Here is a 19,460-nt window from a genome sequence, read left to right on the forward strand (position 1 = left end):
GAACAATATAATCAACAATGGTAGCTGAAGTTAGGTGAAATTTTGGTGAGATTGCTGCTGACTCCAACCCAAATTCAACAGAGGTGGGCTGCCGACTATCTCCAGTCAAGTTTAATTTTCAATAAAAAAACATACACTAGACCAACATTGTTTAACATGAGTCTAGCAAAGATATAACAATATAGACAATGAATAGGAATTTTATTAGAATCGTGATATTGATTAGCAATATATTGTCAGCAACTACTTTTTGAATTGATATTTTTTTTCTGTTTAAAATTTATTCAATTGATGTAATTGTTCAAATGCGAAGATGAGATTTTTTTCATATTAAGACAACAAATATATTTTTAAAAAATAATCATCATAATTTTTTTAAAAAATTATTTTTATTGCATTTTTTTAACTAAACCTCAATTTTATTGATAACTCTCACTTATGGCGGAGGAATACCGTGATTACAAGCAGGAAATAAACATATAATTATTCTCCACTTAACTAGCAAGCATTATGAGGGTTTTTATGATAATGATATTGAAGGCAAATGAGTCCTTATTGTCATCAAGTCTTAGAGGACAAATCATTCTTCAAATTCCATAATATTACATACCTCGCAATAACAATTTGGTTTAAATGCAAATTAACAAAAAGCTAAAGATATTGTCATAACAACCTCAATATTTATAATTTATTCTGGATATGCCTCGATAATAGATAGTAATGCTGGAATCTTAATGATTTTGTAGCATGGAAATCCTCCTTCACGTAACACATTCTTCCATTCCAACTCTGTTCTTTCCTTTCCTCCGGAGCAGTGTGCAAGCATGATTAAATCAAACGCTAACCTCGTCTCATCAAACAAATCTTTACCATGCGGTTGTAAAACAACATCAATAAGTATCACCTTACCATTTTTCACTGGTATTGCTTTTCGACAATTTTTCAAGATTTTAATGCAATCTTCATCCCCCCAATCATGCATTATCCACTGCAATTTGATAAATTACTATACGAGTCATGATTGATCACTTGGATATTCGTGCATGCATATTAAAATAATGTTATAATAATATTTCTTTTAAAAATTCAAAATATTGTAGAATAATTCTCCTTTCATTTATGGATTTTTTGTGATTTTATTTCTTAAAATATTTATTTTAAAATTTAAAACTATTAAAATGAGAAATTTGGCATCATATGATAAATTTTTTTAAATTCAAAATAAAAAATGTTATTTGAATGAATTAACATTTAAGAAAATGTCTTAAATAAGGAATTTCTTTTAAAATAATTATATTGATAAATTTGAAGTTTATGTCAAGAAAAATTTTAATGATGATTGATGGATGATAAAAAAATTAGGTTGTAGCATGTTGAAAATGATGGTTATGATCTAGGATTGCCATAAAAAAATTATAGTTAATGAAAAGGAACTTTTTTTTTCTTTCTCAAAGCCTGTTTGAACCAAGGATTTTACTTTAGGGAAGGAAAGGAAAGGAAAAAGAGGAGCAAACTCATTTTTCATTATATTTTCCTTTTATATTAAAATTATTGAAAATGAAATTTTATTTTAATTGATTAAAAATATGAAAAATTCAAATTTTAATAATATAAAGAATCAAAATATTGTTCATAGATTTGGTGTGTTCTTTTATTTTATTTTTTTTCATTTTCCTTGATAACCAAATATGAAAATGTGAATTCTTTGATATTTTCCTTTCCTTTCTTAGGTCCCGTTTGGAACTTAGAATATATATATATATATATATATATATATATATATATATTTTAAAGAAAGAAAAATATAAAGAAATCCTACAAATGTTCGATTATCAAGAAAAATGAGAAAGAAAATAAAAAATATACCAAATCTATAAACAAATATTTGATTTATATATCATTAATATTTAGTTTTTTCCATATAAAATCCTTGATCTAAATGGACTCAAAATTTTTCCGAGTTCCAAATGGAGCCTTATAATAATGATAATAATAATAATAATAATAATAATAATAATAATAAAAGTTGCCCAGGTCAGAGATTGATAATTGGAATAATAAAATAGAGGACACTAATTTGTTAAACTACATGAAAAGAATTTGAAGAGAAGAATAAAATATGTCGTTGGTCCAGTTAATGGACTTGGAAGAAGCCTCTTGGAGGCTCAAAGAAGGATATAAGAACACGAGTTTTTTTTCATCTTATGCAATAAAGTTTGATTTGATTATTTCACAAAATTGATTATCAAAGAAATGATTTGTCAGAGTGAAGAAAAAATTAAGATGGGTACACATCCTTACCTTCATGAAAACCGCATCAGCATTAGGTATGCATTCAAACATGTCACCGCCGACATGGGACACTCCGGGGAATGAGGGCGCCGTGGCGATGACATGTGGCAAGTCAAAGTTAATACCCTGGATATGTGGACACGCTTTCACCACCTCAGCAATGGCTGATCCAGTCCCGCCTCCCACGTCCACGAGGGATCCCATGTCAGCAAGCCCGTCCTTGTACCCCGCCAGGATGGCATTCAGCGTGATCCTAGCTGTACACGCCATCGCACCGTTGAACATGGCGTTAAACTCCGGATTTGCGCCGGCGAACTCCCAAATCTCGCTGCCGTGAGCCTTCTTGAAGGCGGTCCCGCCGTCGGTGACGCAGTTGGAGAGCTGATGCCAGGGGGACAGCAGCAGGGGATGATTCTCCAGCAGCACCATCGGCGCCAGGGTCATCTCGGTGTCGCGGAGGAGCCACCGGGAGGAAGGGGTGAGGCCGTAGAGGGTGTCTGACGATGGGTCGCCGTCTGACGGCGGAGAAGGACTGGCGGTGAAGATGGACTTGCGGACAAGAAGTGTCATGATGCGGGAAAGGTTGGTGATCTCGGCGGCGGGAGGGTCGATGGCGGAGGCGATTTGGCGCAAGCTGATTGGACGGCCGTGGGAGTGTATGATGTCGGCGATGCGGAGCTCCACAGCGGATTTGAGAGCCATGGAGCCCGCAAAAGCAAGCATCACTTCCCATATGTGAGCTTCACCCTTCAACTTTGCATCAACTTCCTCATGCACTGTTGACATTTTGTGTGAGTGTGAGAAATAGAAGTTGGAAATTAAGGGATGATCACAAGTAATAAGAGAGGTTTATATTTATAGAGTGAATTGGGAATTAGGTACATGACATGTAAGATGTGCAATAAGTGAAGGACAACTTAGAAAGAAAGGGTTTTGGAATTATATATGAAATTATGTAGGTAAGGTGTACAAATATAGAAAATGGAATAGGCTTAGGTTTAAAACTATAATAAAAAATTGGATCAAAGTATATACGGAAGGTTTATAATTGACAGGTTGTATGATGCATGCTTTTCTAATATTTTGATTAACTAAAATGATGGCAAACTAAAAAAATAATATTTACTTTTATAACTTATGGGCCGCAAATTTTATAAGCAATTGTTTGTTGTAAATTTTGTTTTTAGTTTTTAATTGAATAGAGGGTTATTACTAAAGCAAGAAGAGTTAAAGAAAATAGTTTGAGGTTTGAGTAAAATATTTCTAGAAACGCTCCAAAATATACCCATCATTCACAAAACCATCTTGGAATAGTTTGAGCATCTTTCTTGGAAGTGGAAAAACCAAGAGTGGTTGAAATTTCGGTAGAAAAAGGTATTGTACCAAGCTTTCTTTTAATCATGATAAGTATAACTTTGAGGTTTATTGAAAGGTTTTGAGAATCCTTTTGCCATGTGGATAGACTGGTTCCAATCTTGCAAGGTTAAAATTCTTTGAATCTCAACCGTGCAAAAAGAAACTTGATTTTCATTATCTTTGTTGAGGTGTTTCTTGAGAAGAATGGAATGGGAATCGACAAGAATGAATTTATAGAACCTCTGGGTTTTCAAAGGATCTGAAGTGAGGTTCTTTGTCAATATAGGAATATTTTTTATAATTTTAGGAAATAGACGAAAGGGAATTTTGAGGAGGAAAGGGTGAATTGGTTAATGACGAAGTTTGATTGGAGCTAACGAGCTGGAAGGATGGTTGATTTTGACTAGGTTTTGAAGGTGTATCGGGGACAATTTGTCTGGATTTTTTCCTTGAGCTTGATTTACCTTTGAAGTTGGATGAATTGCATGATCGTTTGCTGATTGAATTTTGACTTTTGGAGAATAAGCTTCGATGGGGGTTTTATTTTTCTCCTTCTTACTCGTCGGAGACTTCCTTGTAGAAATTTCCTTGAAAGGAAATATGGTAAAGAATTTGAGTCACCTTTGAAAGTGGAATAATGTTCCTAAGAGGGGGGGGGGGGGGGATGAATTGGGTTATTTAAAAATTTTAAGTTCCTTTTAAATTCTTTGTTTAGTTCTCACAGAAAAACTTAAGTTAATCAATCAATTCTCAATCAAAAACTAAAAACCACAATTAGTTGAAAAATTAAACAATCCAACCAACCACACAAAGATTTAAGATAACCAACACAAACACTTAAACAATCAAGATTTTGCAAGTCTTTGAAAGCTTTCAGCTTTTGATGATAACCTTGTAATTTGTATGCAAGCCCTATTTTGGATTGATTTTTATTGCGTTCTCTTAATTAAGGTTTTTGCAAATTAACCAACGTACTCCCTTGTAAGTTTTCGCAAACAGTTAATTAAAATGTACTTTCTATATATTAAAAGTCTTCTTTGAATCCATTTTTTAAGCCCTGCAACCTGCACTTAACATCCACAAATATATATAATGCAGAAATTAAAATACCGAGAGGGGTTTTAGGCCGTCTGAAATTCGTCGACGAGGAAGTAAGGTTCATCGACGAAATTACTTAAGAACTCATCGATGAGATAACGTGGCTCGTCAACAAAAGCCACAGTATAAATAGTGTTCAACTCAGATTTTACGCATAAATTTTAGTCGAAAAACCCTCTTTCTCTCTCATACGGTCCCTCATCCTTCCTTCTTCGATTTTGGCCCCGTCAGTCGCCGGATCGACGATCTGAGGCCACCACGACGCTCGTGGTAGAGTTCTATGCAAGTCTGTCAAAGCAGATCGTCGGTGGGACAAAGTTGGAATTCATCCCAAATCTAGGGCAAGGTCTTTCATTTGAAATTTGACTTTCTAGCAGTTGTAGGAAATGCTGTAAATGTAGAAATAGTGACATTTTGTTTTGAGATATATGGTTTCTAGGGTGTTAAGTGGAGAACCCTGCGGGTGTAGGACCCATATCAATAGGGGGATTTTAGTAGAAATCAGGTAAAGGAAATATGCTATGCTAGGTTGTTCTAAAATAATTTCCAGTATGAAATATATATATTTTTTTCCAGATTATTATTCACAGTAAGACTTTTTACAGTTTATTAATTATGAATATTATGTATTAAATTATTGTGTGACTTGAGAATATAAATATAGTACAAAAGCATGTTTTATAGTATTTTCAGGATATGTCTTACATAATATATAGCCAGTGGATATGTTTTATAATAATTACAAAATACCATGATTATATAGTTTTCAGTACTATGATTATACAATTTCCAGTACCATGACTTACAGATTACAGTTCAGTTCAGAAATACAGTTGACACAGTTACATTTTATTTCAGTGTCATGGTTAATATAGTTATTTCAAAATCATGGTAAATCATATAATTGTATATAGAGATTTATTATATAGTATCAGACCCTGTTGGATCATATAGTTACAAAGCATAGTATCGTAGCTACAAATATTTTAGTTCAGAGTGCAACCACCTATTTAGATAATACGTGGTAGTAGGTCGATCGTGCCTAAACGTGGACAGGCTCCCCATCAGATATGGGTTGAGGAGTGGCCGATTTGACTGAGAAAGTATAGTGATTTACCCTGATCGACCAACCAGGATAGATCCCGTCTACGGGCCACACAACCTTGTCATGATGGGTTAAATAATGACACACAATTATCCTCAGGGAAGTTTTTAGTTACTATTACGTATATACAAATTTACAGAGACAAAGAATATACTTATGTACATTAGAAGTATTTTGAGTAGAAATCTAAAATACAGATATTTTAAGCAACATGGAAATGGTGGTGGTTTCTATTACTTGTGTATTCACGGATTCAATTATACATGATTATATAGCAACAGATTTTCATAGTATTGTAACTCATTTGTCACACACTAGTAAGAGCATATTTCGTCTTACTGAGCATTGGCTCATCCCGTTACTTTAACATTTTTCAGGTGATCCAAGTAGGCGAGCAGACCAAGCTCGCAGATAGAGGGGCCTTAGTACTACCCTGTCAGTTGAGAGTGAGTATATTTTTGGGAGTATTTTTGTATAGCTCTCACCAGTTGAGGATATTTGGGGAACAGTCATATGTGTATATTTTGGGAAACATGGCAGCACTCTGGTATTGTATATATTTATATATGGTTATGTTTATTTGATTTCCGCTTCTCACTATTAGGTTGATAGTTGGATTTAATCCGGTTTGGTATCAGAGCATGGTAAATTTTACAGTATAAAAAAAAAAAAAAAACCCAATTAAATGTCAGGTCGTTACAATAAACATCAACAAACTCATAAACATAATAAAGGTAACCATCTTTTGCTTATAGATACTCTCCCTTTTGAGATCATTCAAAAAGGAGAAATACAAAACTATAATGACGTATGAAAAGAAAAGTGGGTCATACATCCATCAAAAAGTGAGCAAAAAGTTATTTGCTTAATGTTTACAAAACATCATAAAATATCATAATCAATCATCAGATCTAGTAGAATCATCTTTAGCATCTTCTTCTTCTTCTTCTTCTTCTTCTTCTTCTTCTTCTTCTTCTGAGCCTTCTTTAGAGGCTTCTTCTTCTTTCTCAGTGTCTTCAGAATCAGAGTTTTCTTTGGAAGCTTCATCACTTTCCTCTTTTTCTTCTGATTCTTCATCTGATTCAGCATCACTAGGAGGTGCTGAACTGATATCCATAGGGGCTGCACTCCAGGAAGAACTAGTGAGATGATGTTCTAGCTTTTCAAGGCACTAATCAAGTGAGAAGTATTGGGGTTCCATATTGGTGACTTTGTCCTGAAGGGAAGTGAGTCCTACCCTCATGTTAGTACTGAAATTAGAGTAGTATTGATAGAAAAGGAGGAACCACGCAGGCATATCTGCATCCTCTGGAGCAGGATTAGGATCTTTTGGGTCTGGTTGAGTTGGCATGTTCCCTCTATACAACCATCCTTATGTGAATTTCTTATAACCCATCAATTTGAGATTGGTGGATAAAAATATATCATAATGGGTTCTTTTGACGAATTTTGAAGATGGTGTGATCACCTGGTAGTGAGCAAAAACCAAGGATAAGATTCCATCTTAAGGAAGAACAACTCAGGGTGCTTCCATTTTCATAACCATCCACTTAAGCATTAAGCTAGCCAAATCCAATTTTTTCCCTTTGAGCAAGCACCACATGACAAAATAGTCTAAGAATGAAACGTGGTCATATGATCTGGCTCTTGGTAAGATATTGAAAGCAATGAGCTTGTGGAGGATTAAGGCTTGTAAATTGAGTTGTTTGTAGAGGGAGGATTGCCAAAGTAAACAGGTGGATCACTCATTACAAGAGGCAAGAACTCTTGTGGGGTGAAACCTTGCTCCAAAATCCATTGTTTTTCTATAGGATTGCACTCAAATTCACCTCTTTTTGTGCGAAGCAATTTTCTGAGGGATTGAGGTGTGAGGGTAATTGATTGTCCTAAGAGGTCAGTGGAAATTCCTACTTCCTTTTTCACCAAATTTGGGTAGAATATTTTGGCCAAGTCTGGATAATACCCCTTGGCTTGGTTTTGAATAAACTTATCCCAACCGATATCTTTGAAATAAAGCTAATATTTCAGGAAAATCATATTCAAAGAAGGGGATATATTAACTTTGGTGTATTCCCAAGAGGAGGGGGTGAATTGGGTATTTAAAAATTCTTATTAGGTTAAACCAAATTCCACAATATGTAATTCCCAACCTAGGGTATGTCTAAGCACATACCAATACCCCAGAAAAATAATACTGAGCAGATGTATAAAATAGATGCAGCAGACTCAAAATTTCCCAATCATTCACAGTATTTAAAACACGCACAACATTCATATAACAATTCAAATGTGAACATACATGCGCATAAATTAAATTGCGGAAATATAAAGAGTATAGGAAAAGAAAGAGCCGACTATCGAGGTTCGGTCAATACTGCCTACGTCCCCGCCTCTAACTCGCAAGCCCAAGGATTCCACTAAAGCTCACTTAATAGGTGGAAAGGCACTAGTTACAACTAGGTCAATTAGCGGGGCTGACCTCAACCTACACCTTACTAGGATGGTGCACCTAGTTTTCCCAAATTGGGTTTAAGCTAATTCGAGACTATTTACCAAGGCTAGTCTCCCTCTTCAGACCCGTGCCTGGGATACAACAAATTTAACCAATAATTTGTATACAAACAAGTGCTTCTTACACAAGAAGATATGTACCACTACGCACAAGTACTAATCAATGCACATCAATCATAGAAACTATAAGCTCAGAGCATATAATATTACAACTCTCAAGATAATGTCACTAGGCAATTCAAGTGTGAGAGTGTGTTTGGAATCTATCTTTGAAACAATATATAAATATCTATCAACCACAAATAGGGTTTCAAAGTTTCTCAGAGAATGTAATCAAAATATCTTTAATATGATTTTCTCAAGATTCTAACACAAGAAATATTTGAAATCAAGCTTGTTTGAAAATATTATTTCACAAAGCATAAGAACAAGTTTTTGAATACTTGCAACAATAATGCAAGATTCACAAGCTCAAATGAGTTATCCCAAGATAATGTTTATCAATAAAATAATCTGGGATCAACTCAAACTAACTCTCTAAAAATGATTTCAACAATAATAAGTGAGAGAGTATACTAGCTTTAAAATAATGTATGAAAACACACAAATATATTCACTCTTCAAGTTGCAACAATAATGCAAATGAAGAGAATACAATAAATGCTCTCTTTATCAAATATGGTTTTGCAAAGAAGAATCAAAGAGAGTGAAAATATTTTAAAAGTATTAGGATAGCTTCTCAAGAGGGGGGGGGGGGTGAATTGGATTTTTAAAAATATTTCAATTTTAAAACTTTGTTTTTTAACAATCACAACAAGTAAATACAAAATCAATTCAACCACAACCAATCAACAAGATAATCAAAATTTTGATCTTTATATCAATAGTTCTGTAATAAATTGTAAAGCACACTGAATTTATGCAAGCTCTGTGTTCATTCCAAACTCACAATTCTTCTTTGTGTTTAGTTTTTAAACAAACTTTCAGGTTAATAAGTTTAGGATGATCATCCAACGTAGTCCCTTTTGGTTTCCTCAATCAATGCTGATCAACCCAAAACAAATTATCCTCCGGTCTATTTAACAATCATACACTCAGAATTAATAATTTAAAGCATACACGCGGGTTGTAAGTATTGCTGAAAAATAAAGAGTAAGGAAGAAAAGAGAGACACAAGGTTTTACGAGGTTCAGCTTATACCCAGCCTACATCCTCGCCTTTGGCAAACCACCAAAGGATTCACTAGTTCAGTTCCGTTGACGGGTGGAACAAACCCGATTACAATCACTCTTTCTTTTAGGCTAGAGCCTGCCTCTCCAAACGATATTCCCTCATTCGGCCCAACGATTCTACAACCTTGAATCATCTATAAACAAGAACCAAGATAGAGAAAATTTTGTGTACAAGAAAATACTCTCACAGTAGAGTAGGTTAGTACAACATTCAGTACAAGTATACTTCAAAGTAAATCAAATATAAAAGGATTGAAACTCAATACTAAATTTAGATCACCAAAAATCTTCCAAGTATTGAAAGATTTAGACTTTGAAGGCTCTACTTCGGAATTTGTATCAGCAGTAACTCAATAGTTGAAGTAGGAAGAACACAAGAGAGTTTGAAAGCTTTTTGAGAACTTTGATTACTAGAAAATTTCTTGGTGTTTAAAGTCTTTGAAGTTTGGGGCTATTTGTAGAAGTTTTAAAAATAATTCCTTACTCCCCAAGTTTACCTGGAGTAATCCCAAGTATTTTAAAAGAGTAGTGCCCAAGAAATCCATTTAAAAAATTTTCCCGTTAGAAATTTTTAAACAAACGTTCGAGTGGCAGTCGCTTCCCATAACCTGTCAGTCGCCTGTCATACAAGATCTTTAAAACTCAGAACACTGGAAGTCGCCTGCCAAAACCCAAGCAATTGCCTGGCATGACCACCCAAGCGCCTGGCTATGTTTAGGCAATCACCTGACACCCTACTGCCTCTTTGAAAATTCTTCATTTAATTTGGGCAGTCACCTGCCACATGGAGTAAGTAGCCTGGCCCTTCTGTTTTTTAAAAACACTTTTCTTTTTTAAACCCTTCTTTTCTTTGATTTGAAAAACATACTTTAGGGTTTTTCTAAAATATATTTCTAAGTTTCTTTTGATTTTATGAGAGTTTCAATTCAGTTTATACTTGAAATTAACTTGAAGTACTTACATACAAACATCCTTAAAACTTTATTATTTGATCTTCAAGTAAGTCCTTGTTCTTCTATCATCTTTGAGTTTCTGATCTTTTCTTTAAGCTTTCATCAAGTTATCTTTAATCCTCATGCTCTTCAAGATCTTTTTTTAGCCATAAACTTTATCATCCTTTTGAGCTTTGTCGCTACCTTTAAGCTTTGCCTTTTTCCTGAAAAACTTTCACTTAAACCATATTAAACACATCATGATTTGTTATCATCAAAATAAAAATTGTAAGCCTTGTTAGTTCAACAATCTCTCCCTTTTTTATGATGACAAATCGAGAGCAAAAATAATAAGAAATAATACTCATGGCTCCCCCTTTTCAACAAGCATCATCTTAATAAAATCAATATTAATTTCATCAATCATGCTCATCACTTTCTTTTGGTTTCACAAGCTTTTTCAATCAATATTAAATACTTAAATACTTCTTTTGAATAGATATAATTTTTATGCTCAATTTTTACTTCACAACTTCTCTCCCTTTTGACATCAATCAAAAAGAAAAGAAATGATTTAAATTCAAATACAAATCATTTTAAGCATATCAATAACCATGTATTCCAAACATATGTACACACTCAAGTTATTATTTTTCAATATAGCATAGGTAGTGTGTAGCTCACAGCATTTATTCAAGATACCAACTGAAATTAATTTGATGGTTTTTTTTTTATTTTACCAATTTAAAATTTAAAATGTAATTCATGATATCAATTCATTAATGATTCATGACACTCCCCCTGAATTCAATACATTCAGTTTTGTTATTAATTTTGCTTTTATCATCCCATGTAAAATATTGAATCATATCATGTATCAAATATCAATATCATGCTAAGATCATCAATGTCACATCATGCTTATAGACATAATCATGCTCATAAATAATTTGACTTTGTGATACCAAGCTTTTAGATTTGATATCTATTGAAATTTATAACATGTGAAACCAAAAATACTTTATAGATACCAAAGCTTAATATCACATAATGTATAGTTCATGGATACCAATATAACTACTATATCTTTCATAGCTCATAGATAAAGAGCAGTATGTTTATCCATGTGATTCATTTAAAATCATGCATGTTCAAGAATTATCCTTATATCAAAAATTTATGCTTAAGCTTAATAATCTCATTCTCAATTTCCAACATAGTGAGCCATACTTTTCAATATAAATCAAGTCAAGTTAATTAATACACACGTAGCATATAGCATATCAATACATCACATGTAGGCAAGTAAGCATGTAGCATGTAACATCAAGGCTCTTATATAATAAGCTCAGATTTGATATTTTCTTTATATTTTCTTAAGTTAAGCCTAGTAAAAAGTCATCCCATGATTTTGGCCAACAATGCCATTTTCTATTTTATATATGTGTGAAGTCATTATTTCATTTTTGGTACCCATTTTTTCTTGGGTCCGGAGGATTTTTCAAGGGAGGTTTCTTTTATTTTCCATACTTGTTTGGTTTTAACACCTTTCCTCTTAAACGAACATTCAAACTTTATATGCTCCTTTTTCTTGCATTGATAGCATATGGTGTTTGTGTGGGCATTAGAAGATGTGCAAGTATAGTCTTTGGATTCTTTCAAGAAATATCCCATGTAAGAATTCTTTTTTTTTTTTTTTTCAATTCCATTGAAACCAATGCCTTCTTTATTTAGAGACATTCTTTGTAAGCCAATCATCTTATCAAGGTTTTCCTTTCCTTTTGTGAAGTTGTAAATAATTTTATCCTTATCCTTGATTTGATTCTTAAGATCATTTAACTCTATGTCTTTCTTATTATCAACTTTCTTTAATGATTTCTCTAATTCTAGAGATAATTTTCTGATTCTATCCTCTAATTCAGAAATATACATATCTTTCTTATATACGGTAGAGGATAAGGATCGAAAGTCTTCTATCATTTGGTCATTCTTGCTTTCTAGTTTCTCAATTTTCAAGTTGTTTTCTTTTTCAGCAAAATTTTTTGATTCTATTTCTTTCATTGCTGATTCATACTTATGTTCTAATTGTTTGAGTTTTGAGTCTTTATCTCTTTTAGCATTCTTTAGGAATTCTAACTCTTTCATTAAACTTTCATTTTTATTCTTTAATGAGGTGTTTTGTTGATTTCCTTTCATCGGCATCGTATGTACTTTGAATAGATCATTTTGAAGTTCATCATAAGATGGCATGCCCTCATCACTTGATTCATCACTTCAAGAATTATTTGAAGATTTAGTTGAGGAGCTTTCTTCGTAATCTCATGCCATAAAGCACGTGTAAGTAACCTCTTGGTCACTTATTTCATTCTCCGAACTACTTGTACTATCCCATGTAGTGGCTTTCATGGCCTTCTTGTTTTTCTTTTTAGACTCTTTCTTTAATAGTGAACATTCTGGTTTTAAATGTCTAGCTTTATTGCAATTGTAGCATTTAGGAGTTTTATTCTTTGATTTCTTTCTGCTGATATCTTTTTCTTTTGATTCGGAGTCTTGATTTCTTCTTTTGAATTTGTTTCTCCTTCTTAGTATCCTTGCTAGTTTTTCAGATATGAAGGCTTCTTCATCTTCATCCATTTCACTACTTGAGTTTTCTTTTAAGGCTTTAAAGGCTATTGTTTCTTGGACTTTGGTTTTCCCACTCTTTTCATTCATTGCCATTTCGTATGTGATAAGAGAACCTACAAGCTCATCTAAGGAAGTGGTTTTTAGATTTCTTCCTTCCGTTATAGCAGTGGCTTTTGGTTCCCATTTAGGTGGTAGCCCTCTACGAATTTTCCTTATCATCTCATAAGTAGTGTAGGTTTTTTCTAGTGCATTTAGGGAATCGATTATGTGAGTGAACCTAGTAAACATATTTGTAATTGATTCATCCGGGTTCATCTTAAAGGCTTCATACTCGCTTGTGAGCATATCAACCCTATTATCCCTAACATCCGTTGTTCCTTCATAAGTAACTTCTAACTTATCCCATATTTCCTTAGCTGATTTACAAGCCATTACTCGATTAAATTCATTAGCATCCAAGGCACAATATAAAGCATTTATAGCACTTGAATTTGTTTAGAGCATTTTATAATCTTGATTGGTCATATCTTTCTTCTCTTTTGGGATTTGTTTTCCATCTACTATCTTAGTGGGAATTTGATCTCCATCTATAACAACTTCCCATACTTTCCAATTCATTGTTTGGAGATAGATTTGCATTCTCTTTTTCCAAACAGTGTAGTTGTGTCCACAAAAGATTGGTGGACGAGTTGAGGATTGGCCCTCTTCAAAAGGAGCTACTCCTATGTTTGCCATTTAGATCTTTTTATAGCTTCTTGTTAGGAATTTGCTATAACCTTTCTCTGATACCAATTGAAATTAGGATAGTTTCTCAACAGGGGGGGGGGGTGAATTGGATTTTTAAAAATATTTCAATTTTAATACTTTGTTTTTCAACAATCACAACAAGTAAATAAAAAATCAATTCAAACACAACCAATCAACAAGATAATCAAAATCTTGATCTTTGTATCAATAGCCCTGTAATAAATTGTGAAGCACGCTAAATTTATGTAAGCCGTGTGTTTATTCCAAACTCACAATTCTTCTTTGTGTTTAGTTTTTAAACAAACTTTCAGATTAATAAGTTTATGATGATCAACCAACGTAGTCCCTTTCGGTTTCCGCAATCAATGCTGATCAAGCCAAAACAAATTACCCTCTAGTCTATTTAACAACCATACACTCAGAATTAACAATTTAAAGCATACACGCAGATTGTAAGTATTGCTGAAAAATAAATAGTAAAGAAGAAAAGAGAGACTCAAGGTTTTACGAGGTTCGACTTATACCCAGCCTACATCCTCGCCTTTGTCAAACCACCAAAGGATTCACTAGTTCAGTTTCGTTGACGGGTGGAACAATACCGATTACAATCACTCCTACCTTTAGGCTAGAATCTGCCTCTCTAAACGATATTCCCTCGTTTGGTCCAATGATTCTACAACCTTGAATCGTCTATAAACAAGAACCAAGATAGAGAAAAGTTTGTGTACAAGAAAATACTCTCACAGCAAAGTAGGTTAGTACAACATTTAACACAAATATATTTCAAAATAAATCAAATATAAAAGGATTGAAGCTCAATAGTGAATTTGGATCACCAAATATCTTCCAAGTATTGAAAGATTCAGACTTTGAAGGCTCTACTTTGGAATTTGTATCAGCAGTAACTCAGTAGTTGAAGTTGGAAGAACACAAGAGAGTTTGAAAGCTTTTTGAGAACTTTGATTGCTGGAAAATTCCTTGGTGTTTAAAATCTTTGAAGTTTGGGGCTATTTATAGAAGTTTTAAAAATAATTCCTTGCTCCCCAAGTTTACCTGGAGTAATCTCCAAGTATTTTAAAAGAGTAGTGCCCAAGAAATCCATTTAAAAAATCTTCCGGTTAGAAATTTTTAAATAAACGTTTGAGTTGCAGGCGCCTACCACTACCTGGCAGTCGCTTGTCATAGAAGAACTTTAAAACTCAAAACACTGGCAGTCGCCTGCCAAAACCCAAGCAATCGCCTGGCATGACCACCCAAGTGCCTAGTTATGTTCAGGTTGTCGCCTGGCACCCTACTTCCTCTTTGAAAATTCTTCATTTAATTTGGGCAGTCACCTGCCACATGGAGTCAGTCACCTGGCCCTTCTGTTTTTTTAAAAAAACATTTCTTTTTAGAACCCTTCTTTTTTTTTTATTTGAAAAACATACTTTAGGGCTTTTCTAAAAATATATTTCTAAGTTTCTTTTGATTTTATGAGAGCTTCAAATTAGTTTATACTTGAAATTAACTTGAAGTACTTACATACAAACATCCTTAAAACTTTATTCCTTTGATCTTCAAGTGAGTCCTTATTCTTCTATCATCTTTGAGTTTCTGATCTTTTCTTTGAGCTTTCATTAAGTTATCTTTAATCCTCATGCTTTTCAAGATTTTTTTTTGTCCATAAACTTTATCATCCTTTTGAGCTTTGTCACTACCTTTAAGCTTTGCCGTTTTCCTAAAAAACTTTCACTTAAACCATATTAAACACATCATGATTTGTTATCATCAAAATAAGAATTGTAAGCCTTGTTAGGCCAACAGTAACCCTAGGAAGTAATTTAGCTCTCCCATCATACTCATTTCAAACTCTTTTTGCATGTATTTTGCAAATGCTTTAATTGGTCTTTATTTGTAGCACCAAATATGATATCGTCCACATAGATTTGTACTATTAGCATGTCTTTGTTTTTAGTCTTAATGAATAGAGTGCTATCTACTTTTTCTCTTGCAAAATCATTGTTAAGTAAGAATTTACTTAATTTTTCATACCAAGCTCTAGGATTTTGTTTTAAAACATACAAGGCTTTAGTTAATCTATATACATGATCGGGATATTTTATGTCTTCAAAACTCGGAGGTTGTTTTACATATACTTCTTCATTTATATACCTATTTAAGAAAGCACTTTTCACATCCATTTGATATAATTTGAATTCCTTATGGGCTGCATAGGCTAGAAGCATTCTAATTTCTTCCATTCTTGTTACGAGGGCATATGTTTCATCATAATCAATACCTTCTTCTTGATAATATCCTTGAGCTACTGACCTAGGTTTGTTTCTAACAATTATCCCATTTCCATCCTTCTTATTTCTAAAAACTCATTTAGTTCTTATGATTGAATGATCTTTAGGTTTAGATACTAATTTCCATACTTGACTTCTTTCAAATTAATTAAGTTCTTCTTGCATAGTTATAATTCACGAATCATCATTTAGTGCTTCTTCTGCATTTTTAGGTTCATCAATCTTGAGATAAAAATGCATAGTGAATACATAGATTTTTCAAGGATGACCTAGTAGTTATACCTTTTGATGGTTCTCCGATTATTTGTTTTTTTGGGTGATTTCTAATGTATTTCCATTCTTTTGGTAATTCAGTATTTTCTATGGCTTTATTGTTTGGAGTCTCTTCAATGATTTCTTCCTTCTCTTTTTCTTTTGCTTCAACTATTTCTAAGTCTTTTGATTTTTGAGTGGGTTGTCCTTCTTCAGCTTTTGGTGTTTTGTTGAAAGGTTTTTCTTCATTGAAAGTTACATGTATTGATTCGACAATAGTAAGTGTTTCTTTTATTGTATATCCTAAAAGCTTTACTGTTCTACAAATATCCTAAAAATATTCCTTCATCAGCTTTTGCATCAAATTTTCCGAACTCATCTTTATTGTTAAATACAAAACATTTACACCCGAATACATGAAAATATGAAATATTTGGCCTTCTACCTTTCCAAAGTTCATGTGGTCTCTTATTTAATTTTGATCTTATGGACACTCTATTAATTACATAGCATGTAGTATTTACCACTTCAGCTCAAAAATATTTCGGTAGATTATATTCATTTAACATAGTTATAGCCATTTCTTGTAGTGTTCGGTTCTTTCTTTCTACAACTCCATTTTGTTGTGGAGTTCTAGGTGTTGAAAAATTATGATTGATGTCATGTTTATTACAAAATTTTTCAACATCCTTATTGTTGAATTCTCTACCTTGATCACTCCTTATGTTTGATACATTATATCCTTTTTCATTTTGGACTTTCTTACATAGATTTATTAGTAAATTACAAGCTTCATCTTTGGAGTATAAAAATAATACCCAAGTAAATCTAGAATAGTCATCTACTATTACAAAGGCATATTTCTTACCTCCTAAGCTTTGAGTTCTAGTAGGACCAAACAAGTCTAGATGGATGAGTTATAAAGGTCTACTACAGGAGATATGTTTCTTCTTTTTAAAGCTTGTTTTAATTTGTTTTGCTAGTTGACATGCATCACAAATTTTATCCTTTAAAAATTTTGAATTAGGTAATCCTCTGACCAAATTATTTTTAGATAATTTTGATAGTAGGTTCATACTTGCATGTCCTAATCTTCTATGCCAAAGCCAACTTGCTTCGTTTATGGCAGCCAAGCATGTTACACTTTGATCAACTAGATTATCAAGGTTTATGCAATGCACATTATTAACCCTATAGGTTGTAAATAAGAATTCTTATTTATTAGGATTTTGAACTAAACATTTATCTTGATTAAAGATTATGTCAAACCCTTTGTCACTAAGTTGACTTATACTTAAAAAGATTATGTTTTAGGTCATCTACTAACAATACATCATCAATAGTGAGTGAGGGATCTTTGCCTATTTTACCGATTCCAATAATTTTACCTTTAGCATTGTCACCGATGGTGACATATCCCCCATCTTTTTGTACTAATGTAGTGAACTTGGATCTATCTCCGATCATATGTCTTGAACATCCACTATCCAAGTACCACTTTCCCTTTGATGGTGTTGTCCTAAAGCTTACCTACAATAAAGGATTCACGGTGTTACTTTTTGGGATCCAAACTTTCTTAATTTTATTTAAATCATATCTAGTTCTATTGTTTACTTTCCATTCATCTTTAACTTTGATATACTTCTTTTTAAAGGGACAATTAAACATGATATGTCTCTTATTTTTACACAAGTAGCATGTGGTATGTTCATGTATATTAGTTGAGGATGTACTAGCATAGTATTTTGCTTCTTTTACAAAATACCCCATAAATAATTTTATCTTTCTTTGATTGGTGATTCCATTAAAACAAATTCCTTCTTTATTACCATGCATTCTTTGTTGTCCAACCATCTTTTCAAAAAAAAAATTTACCTTTAGTAAAGTTGTAAATAATCTTCTCTTTATCTTCAATTGTCTTTTTAAGATCAATTATTTCTAAATTTTTCTTGCTTTGATCATTTACTTGTAACTTGACTAGTTCTTGCGACATATCATTTATTTTCTCCATTAGATTTTCAATATGGGATTATTTTTCTTTTTCAATAGATTTGGAAGATTCTAGTTGGCTTTAAGATTTTCATTTTGTTCCTTCAAGGCTATATTCCTTTTAGAAACTTTTATAAATCTATTGTGAAGAGCAAATAACACAGCTTGAAGTTCCTTGTAAGTTGGCATACTATCACAAGAGTCGTTGCATGATTCATTACTTGATTCTTCTGAGGAGGAGTAATAGGAATTTACCTCTTCGTTGTGTGCCATGAAGCACAGGTTTGTCATCTCTTGTTCGCTGGATTCACTTTCAGATTCACTTGAGCTCATGTCATCCCATGTGGCTTTCATTGCTATTTCCTTCTTCTTCTTCTCCTTCTTGAGCTGAGGACAATCCGGCTTGATGTGTCCTACCTTTTTGCAGTGATGACACGTCGATGGATCATTTTTGTTTTTGTTCTCCTTCTTACTTGTCTCACCTTTTTTCAGCTTTTGCTCCTCTAAATTTTCTAGAGAACTTTTTGTTTCTTTTATAGAAATTTCGAGTCTTTTAGTAATAAAGGCTAGTTCATCTTTATCTAAGTCACTTGATTCACTATCTTCATCATTTGAGCTTTCTTATGATGGTTTTAGAGTTATGGATTTCTTATTCTTATTTTTCAAGATTTCTTTCTTTTAAAGTCATTTCGTAAGTGAGTAGTGATCCTATAAGTTCATCTAGAGATGTGTTTTTAAGATTTCTTCCTTCGGTTATGGTCGTAGCCTTTGGATTCCATATGAGTGGAAGACCTTTAAGAATCTTACAGATTATCTCATAGGTAGAGTACGTTTTCCCTAAAGCATTGAGAGAATTTATTATGTGGGTGAACCTAGTATACATACTAGTGATTGATTCACCCGGACTCATTTTAAAAGCTTCATATTCACTAGTTAGCATATCGATTCTATTATCTCTAACATCTTCAGTTCATTCATAGGTTACTCTCAACTTGTCCCAAATTTCTTTAGCGCTTTTGCAAGCCACGACTTT

At 33.0% G+C, this 19,460-nt stretch overlaps 1 protein-coding gene across 1 annotated transcript; it reads right to left on the reverse strand.

Annotated features, from left to right (window-relative positions):
- Nucleotides 1-397: 397 nt before the first annotated feature.
- Nucleotides 398-3,113, reverse strand: LOC131148879 ((R,S)-reticuline 7-O-methyltransferase-like). The gene is made up of 2 exons (XM_058098829.1): nt 2,302-3,113; nt 398-988 (listed from the first exon to the last, which is right to left on the reverse strand). Exons 1-2 carry the CDS (start codon nt 3,076-3,078, stop codon nt 689-691), a joined length of 1,077 nt encoding a protein of 358 aa, XP_057954812.1. The 5' UTR covers nt 3,079-3,113; the 3' UTR covers nt 398-688.
- Nucleotides 3,114-19,460: the final 16,347 nt, after the last annotated feature.

This window comes from Malania oleifera, chromosome 2 (assembly GCF_029873635.1).
Source record: "Malania oleifera isolate guangnan ecotype guangnan chromosome 2, ASM2987363v1, whole genome shotgun sequence".
Taxonomy (NCBI): domain Eukaryota; kingdom Viridiplantae; phylum Streptophyta; class Magnoliopsida; order Santalales; family Ximeniaceae; genus Malania; species Malania oleifera.

Bases quoted from the DNA above. Each gene is read 5' to 3' on its own strand.
- LOC131148879 (XM_058098829.1), bottom strand. From the start codon at position 3,078: ATGTCAACAGTGCATGAGGAAGTTGATGCAAAGTTGAAGGGTGAAGCT. The intron at 989-2,301 runs GTAAGGATGTGT...ATCAAATTGCAG, and splicing joins CTGATGCGGTTTTCATGAAG to TGGATAATGCATGATTGGGG.